At 52.7% G+C, this 7745-nt stretch overlaps 3 protein-coding genes across 3 annotated transcripts; all 3 read left to right on the forward strand.

The window, feature by feature from the left end:
• Window positions 1-440: 440 nt before the first annotated feature.
• On the forward strand, window positions 441-3243 carry GLOTRDRAFT_97224 (uncharacterized protein; the record flags this gene model as incomplete). The annotated part of the gene is made up of 7 exons (XM_007873245.1): window positions 441-1139; window positions 1233-1351; window positions 1408-1693; window positions 1829-1957; window positions 2267-2485; window positions 2543-2725; window positions 2758-3243. The coding sequence occupies 7 exons, from the start codon at window positions 441-443 to the stop codon at window positions 3241-3243; spliced, it is 2121 nt and encodes a 706-aa protein (XP_007871436.1).
• A 2340-nt stretch (window positions 3244-5583) lies between these two features.
• GLOTRDRAFT_51031 (uncharacterized protein) lies at window positions 5584-5829 on the forward strand (the record flags this gene model as incomplete). Its single annotated transcript, XM_007873246.1, has 1 exon — window positions 5584-5829. A coding segment is annotated over one exon (246 nt), but the record flags the coding sequence as incomplete, so codon positions are not given.
• Window positions 5830-6584: 755 nt separating this feature from the next.
• Window positions 6585-7503, forward strand: GLOTRDRAFT_134249 (uncharacterized protein; the record flags this gene model as incomplete). Its single annotated transcript, XM_007873247.1, has 2 exons — window positions 6585-7409; window positions 7471-7503. 2 exons carry the CDS (start codon window positions 6585-6587, stop codon window positions 7501-7503), a joined length of 858 nt encoding a protein of 285 aa, XP_007871438.1.
• Between the last annotated feature and the right edge of the window lie 242 nt (window positions 7504-7745).

The following is a 7745-nucleotide window of genomic DNA, read 5'->3' on the forward strand; positions in this document are numbered from 1 at the left end:
CGTTGCGGTCGAACACGGAGTTGAACGCGGTGAGCACTTAAAAAAGTGTAGGAAAACGTCAGTACAGTATGTAGCTATCACACACCGGGGCTAAGTGAACCCTCGTCGTATTGCGAACAGATACACGAGTACAGGAGTATTCCTTAGAGTAGAAGGTAGTAGTTGTCTGCCAAGCTACGTATATCCAAACTTCCTTCTAAGTCGCGTCGCGACCAAACATACTCAAACACGCGCCACATGGGCGCTTCCCCTTACAGGCGCGAATATGCATGCGAGCAACTGGGATGCCAAGAAGCAAGGGCGCTAGAGACGGCGGCGATGCTCCACGCGATGAGGCGGGCGGGGCTCTAGGCTCGGGGATGTGGTACGGACGCCAGCGTTACGAAGCTTCCGTATCCCGGAGAACAAGAAGACCGAGCGACTAAAACAGTTTACATAACATGGATGAGCGTGACGTCGAGAGGGGATGTGACGACTTGGAATCAGAAATTCAGGCGACGCTTGACGAGGCATACTTAGGAGGTGATGCGAGCGAGGGACGGACGTACAGGTGGGGGATGGGACAGAGCGCCACGCCCTCCCGCCCCACGGTCACCACCAGCGAGGAGACGCACGCACCGCACAACCGATACAACCCGCACAAGGTGATATTTGGTTGTGCAGAGCGAGAAGCTGCCGCTGGTTTCTCCCCGGGCGCGGGGCAGGCGAGACAACGGAAGGGGGACGTCGATGGATGGGGCGAGGGAACTTGTAGGAAGGAGACGAGGTGCCAGCCACTGAGCCAGGGGGACTCACACATTCTTCAATTCCTTCTTCACCTCCTCAAAGGATCAGCGCCTCTCATCACTGACTCCGGCGTACACAACCGGCTTTGCCTGTCGTTGATCATTCAGGTCTTGTCGGAAGATTGGGTGCAAAAGCGCGGTTGCAGGGGACACCGGAGGGCTTGCAGTGGAAGCGCGAATCGAGGCAGGAGAGCGCAGCCGTTGGCGTCGGTGGAACTTGAAGGCCTTGGTCAACCAGTCGGAAGAAACCGGACCCGTCCTTCGTTCTCATCGTCCGAGTCGGCTTGTACGGTCCTTGCAATTGGGGTTACTACTTTGAATCGAACATGCGCGCTGAGCGAGTCCATCCTCCTGGTGCGTCTCCGAAGTCATAGAAGTGTGGGTAATTCTCGGAGCAAGTGTCGGTGACTGTGCCCTGTCAAGCGAGGCCAAACATGGTCCCACCAGAATTTCTCACTTGAACATTGGTCGCGAACCTTCCCGTCTGTCGACAAAGTCACAGTGTTTTCAATCAGAGCGGTCATGGAGTTGTACCATTCCCTAGTACCGCAGGAGGTACAGAGCAGGTAAGGGTCCCAGCATCCGCCAGTGATATCATTCTCCATGCGTTGTGCCCCCTCAGGTCCGAGCAGCAGTTCAGTCGGATCGAGCTAGATGATACAACGACGAAAACCATACATTCTATAGATATTCGCATATCAGAGCTCGAGCAGGAACTGTGCCAAATTAGGCGTTGTCGCAACAGTCTCATGCCTGTCGCTCGACTCCCGGCGGAGCTGGTCACAAAAGTTGTCTTGTTGGCCTGGCAGGGCTGTGCCTCGTATAGGCCGACGTTCTTGGTCGACGTGACGCATGTCTGGAGTCATTGGAGACAGAATATTCTGGAGACACATCTTCTGTGGTCGCGGGTAGGGCTCAAGAATCCTCAACATGTTCGCGCCATGTTGGATCGATCCCGAGGAGCGCCGCTGACCATCACCGGCTGCATCAACTCACAGCGTTGACCCGAAGCCACTGATGCTTTTTATATTGCTTTGACGAAGCTACATCGCATTCGCGAGCTTGACATTCACATGCATGTGCGCGGAAATACGTGGAATCCAAAGCCATTGGACCAACGGCTTAAAGAACGAGAGCTCCACGATCTACGGTCCCTCGTCTTGTCAAGTGATGTATGTGAGGGATATCCTGTATCAGGCCGCTGAACCTGCGACAACTGGATTTACGCCGGTTCGCGGCCGGCACGTGCAGACACCTCCTTGTGCCTTCACTGACATCCCTGTCAATAGAACAAGATTTGACTCCGATCAACGGCCAAAACATGCTCTCGATCCTCGCAGACCTGCCGCATCTGCATTCATTGAAGCTAGTGCATTCTCTCATCCTCCCTTTTACATTTTGCATTGGTACCCAATTGCGATCACAAGAAAACAAGGCTGCCTTGCTTGCGATCCCTTACTCTTGAAGATAATCTCATACAGTGTTCCGCTTTACTGGCATATCTGGAACTGCCAATGATAAGCAATATCCATATTCTACTGCATAGCTTCACGTGCGATTGGTACAGCATACAAGATCACATAGAACACAAAGTATTCCCCGTGTTAGAGCTCCTTGGACCCATCATTGCGCTATTTCACAGTGCATCAATCTCCCGTGGCTGCACGAAGTTCACCTTGGCTAACTCATGGAGGATGGGAGTACGTCGATCCGGGGCGTCCATTATGCTATATAGGCATCGCAAGTTTATTGTGTAGATGGGCGCGAAGCCCACTACGTCTCCTTCGGAAAACGCCAGGATGTGGGTCTCGATGGCGATTGCAACAGAACATCCCTGCGACGATGTTGTCAAGAACTTCAAAGAGGCCGAACAGCTTTTGCTCCAGTCGCTGGTCACGGACGACCTCGAATATCTCCAACTCGAGACTGCATTACGGCCGGTGACTTGCGGGAATATTTCGGGCATTTGAAGCACATAACCCGGCTTTGGGTGACCCGCGCCCATGAAGAATTCACAGACGCTCTGTCCGTAGGGACCAATGAGCCAGAGACATGCATGGAGGAGACGAGCACCCAAGATATCACCCACCGTGTACTGTTTCCCTCGCTACAGTACCTAGTACTTGAGGAGAAAACCGATGAGTACTACCACGAAGATCTTGTCGAGGAGCTGTCGCGCTCACTGAAATCGAGGGAGCGTGCGGGCATTCCGCGCCTGTCGCATCTTGACATCCGCGGCGTCGAAGGCTGGCCGAGTCAGCATGTCCCGCGCTTGCAGGAGATGGTAGAGAAGCTTACTTTACGCCCCCCCGCTGAGATTCACCGAGAGCAGCAGACTGAGGAAGGCTCAACTGCCGGAGTTGCAGAGCGGAGGGAGGACGAGGAGGCTGATAGTGGCGAGGATGACGTGTGGGAAGAGGACCCGTGGTTTGAGGCGCAACATAACCAGTCTGAGTGATCCACCAGCGCACTAGTGCTAATAAAAAACACAGCGTTCAGTAGAAATGTACTTTCTAGCTGTTGATAAGGGCACCCTCTGAAGCGTCCTCGTGAGCATTCTGACATGTAACAAGTCGTGCAATGCGGGAATGCGATGGTATCTCTGGAAAAAGAAGCGAGCAGTAACTTGAATTCAACTATCTCTCGACTTCGAATATCTATAAGGCAGAGGCTACTTGGTTCCAGCGCAGTACAGGTGGCTTGACCATCCGGTCAGTATCACTCTATGGATTCCTGCGTGCAATATACATCGCGCGCGGCATCGGGAGGGGTATATAATTGTCATAAGGCCGCCGCTCGTCGAGAAACGGCCACGCTCCGCTCCAACTGTACTTGCAATAGAGGGAACCGAGTATACCGGGTGCGAGTAGCTGATGTCGCACGGTGAGTACTGCGGTTGACGGCATAGGGAAATATGCACGCAAGTCACTTCCAGGTAGCAGATGAGCCCCAGATAAAAGGAGAAATCAGGATAACCGACTGCTCCAGTTGTAAGCATGAAGGCTGCAATGCGGCGTGAATCTTCATCCATGCCCGTTGCATTGGTAACTTCGGCCCATTGCTTGAGATGATCATAGACAAATGGAGGTAATTCAGAGTTGACCCAACGTGTTGGCACTTAGTGTTCCATAAGGTCAATGATGACTGGGCCAGCAGCAGTGAATATAGATGCACATATTTCCTCCCCAGTTTGTGGCAGAGATCACCGTCTGGCTTCGCTGGGTTGAATCCATCTGACTTCTCATCAGTGGGCCCATCATGGGTGGCAGGTCCAGTGGTCACTGGCATGACACAGTTCGTAGTGGTCCCAGAGTCCATATGGAATGATGGGTAGAGCAGTATTGAACTAATGGAGCACCTGAAGTTGTAGAATCTCCGTAGTCAGTACAGTTAGCTTCTATCACACACACACCAATAAACAGACCCTCGTCTTATTGCGAGAGATACAAGATAGGTAATTGAGCTAAGCAGATTCAGAGGTAGTAGTTGTCTAACGATCCGCCTGCCCAATCCGTCCATCTATCACTCAGTAACCAAACACGTCCAAACTCGGCGCCACTCGGTGGCGCCCACCTTACAGAAGTACCTTGGATGTGCCATAGAAACTATGCAGGACTTATAAACAAGCTCCCACCCCTCACATTTTTCTATTTCACTACATGACAAGAATGGATGTGGTTCAGGTTCGAACCTGTGCCCTTCCTTTGAGAGGGGTTATGCCAAGCCTGCAATACGTCGCACTTTTTGACCAACCGGCAAATACCGGCGTGCCATGCTTGCCTCCAGTGGCACATGGGTCCTGGTGGACTTAGAATTATCTTGCATCCCTTGCAGCCCGGAGAAGTCATCATTCATCCTGCATAGATTATACTTTGTGTCTTACATATTGAAGTAAACAATCAGTACTAGATTCCATCTCCATCTGCCACAGCAGCTACATGCTGTGAATTCTGCACTCAGAATCAAGAAGCAGCTGAATATCTCTTGGGAGTTTAGCCTGTTGCTAGACATCAGTACATCAAAGACTCAAAAGGATTACTCTGAATTGTATTGACTCATGGACATGCATCCTGTGCATTGCGCAGGATAGCAATAAGTGTTCAGCCGGCCTGCCGAACCACCTTGTTTGGCTGCATTAGCGCTTACATCCAAGGCATTGTTATTATGCCTGGCACCCAACTGTTATAGTCTTGCACTCAATACAATCAACAGCAAGCACCTATGCAATAATTCACCCCATCCCACAAAGGAGGGGTAAGATGCCGGCACCAGACGGAGCTTCCCGAGTGCAGAACATGTCCACCGCACCCAGCATCCGTGCGGACCGTGGACCTAACCGATTCCTTCCACGGCGGACTGGACCCAGTGGTTAGGTCCACCAGCGGTCCGGTTGCAGTTCGTACTGGTCCGATATGGTTCAGAACCAGACAACGGCAACTTTAGTCCGGAGTACGTCACCTACTGCCGGACGATAGCCACAACGAGGCGATGGCAAGACACGTGTTCAAACTGTGGCTGAATCGGCGGCCGGCTGATCATGAAGCACAATACTTAGCATCGACAAAACATCGACAACTGCACCCAGCACAACATGATGGAACATGTTTACAATGCACGGTACGAGTCCTTAAACGCCAATTAAACCGGTCTACTTATATCCCAACCAGAGTCGAGAAGCTGTTCAGCCAAATCCCGCAACCGGTCTACTTATATCCCAACCAGAGTCGAGAAGCTGTTCAGCCAAATCCCGCTCAAGCCCCTTGCGAGCAAAAGGCTGCGAGAGATTGAGCACCAGATTATGCAGCTGGAGATCGAGTGTATCCGGCTCAAGAGAGAGAGAAACCAGCTTCTCCCTGTCCAACGACTCCCCGCGGAACTGCTACTCCAGATAATCAACCTGGCTTGGACAGACTGCGCGCCCCGCCACTGGGAGCCCGTGTTCCTTGTGGGGGTTACCCATGTCTGTAGTTATTGGCGAGAGATTTCATTGACTGCTTCACAACTCTGGTCCCGCATCTGCCTGAAGAATCCGCGGTACTTTGCAATGGCGATTGAGAGGAGCCGCGGGTTGCCCCTCGCTTTGACCGGAATCCTCGGTTCAAGGTTCTGGCGAGCCGTGGAAGCTTGTAGGGCGGCACTTGGACATCTTCATCAAATTGGCTTGCTGGATCTGTCATTTTGGGACGTCAAACACAAGTGGTTCAGGACGCTGCAAGGGCAACAGGTCCCCCGTCTGAAATCGCTGACTCTGACAGGTTCAGGTTCAGGGATCAGTAATTCCTACGACGGGCCACCTTTGCGTGTGTTGTTGCAGCTTACGTACCCTCAGCTTCGGTTTTTGGACGTGTGGTATGTGAAACTCGGAGAATACAAGAAATTTCTTTTGCCTTCACTGGTTTCCCTATCGATACGGTCTGCTGAAGTAGATCCCTCACTCACGGAATGGCTCGCCGTTCTCCGTGGCCTACCCCTCCTGGAGAACCTACCGCTCAGCACTTGGGCATATGGGTGCCAGAACACACTCTGGCGGCCGCAATTACGAGTAGAGGAACCCATTCTAGAGATGTTGCATCTACAACATCTATACTTGGATGTACGCCTCAGTGCATATCACACACTCTTGATGCACCTATCTCTTCCCGTTTTGTTGGAGATGGAGGTTGTTTTGAGTGACACCGATTGTCGGGTAAGGATCGCTCCTCTCACGTCGCGACAGACGCACGTCCAGCGCCTGACCAGATTTGGCAGGATCTTGAGCCGTGTGCGTCCCTCACTCAAGACATCGTGACCACGAACCAAATGCAAAAGGCTGCCTTGACCAATGTTGCTGGGGTCCGGCTGTGGACGCGTTCCCAAAGGATTACTGCATGGAGCCGCCAGGTCACGTTGTCCGCCAGGAAGCAACTACTGGAGTTCTCAATAACAATAGAAGGATTCCCGGAGGATGATGGGGAGCGCAACGATCAACTGGAGGAATTGCTCCAAGTAGTTTCTCGCAGTATGACCCCAGGTGACTTGCAAGAGCTGCAAGTCGAGACGGCCATGGCGGCAGGTGAATGGCGGGCGCGGTTCGGTCATCTGGCCAGCGTGACGCGACTCTACGTAGCTGGCGCCGACGATGGGCTCCTCGACGCCATTTCGACCAAGCAAAGCGCGGAATTCAGCTCCGGTCATGAGAGCACCGGGAATGTCAATGCCGGCGTCCTGTTTCCGGCTTTACGCGCCCTGACCATTGAAGAGCACTCCGACGCGCTTTACACGAGCGACTTTGTTGGCAGGCTGGCATCTGTCCTGCACGAGAGAAGGGCACATGGCCATGGTTTAGAAAGGCTCACTCTTCGCGGCGTCGAAGAGCACGCGGGAGTGCACCAGACACTGCTGATGGAAGCGGCCCCCTGCCTCACAATACGTCCGCCGGCCCCAGTCCATATCCGGACGGAGGGCGGACCGTCGGATGAAACCGATGACGAGGAGCTGACACTTGGAGAGAGGCGCGTTGTCAGAGATGCCACATCGGCTGGGCCTCCGGACGGGGACAGCGACAGCGTGTTAGGAAGCGATGTCCTAACTAGTTGTCTTGAGATAACTGGGCCACGTGCCAACAGTTATGTCGTCACTACCTCAGTAAGCGTACTGAAAGGTAGGTCTGGCCGGGCCAATGCCAACGGTCAAGTCAAGAGTCCAGGTAATCGCTGTATTCAACAGGAGGTTGAACTAAGGAATACATGGGTTTTCCTACAGTATATATAGTAACTGGTATAGGGGTTAATACCCAAAGAAGAGAACAATAAGAAAGGACGCGTAAGCCATCCTGTGAGAACGTAACTCAGAGAAATGAGAAATACAAGGGCGCCCATTGGTAGAAGGTGAGTCAAGGAAGATAACGTGTGAGAAGAAGATAGCGTCCATGGGAAGGTCTACTCGGAGAAAGGTACTGTCCAATAGCAATGCTCGGAATGG

This window comes from Gloeophyllum trabeum (genome assembly GCF_000344685.1).
Source record: "Gloeophyllum trabeum ATCC 11539 unplaced genomic scaffold GLOTRscaffold_00063, whole genome shotgun sequence".
NCBI lineage: Eukaryota > Fungi > Basidiomycota > Agaricomycetes > Gloeophyllales > Gloeophyllaceae > Gloeophyllum > Gloeophyllum trabeum.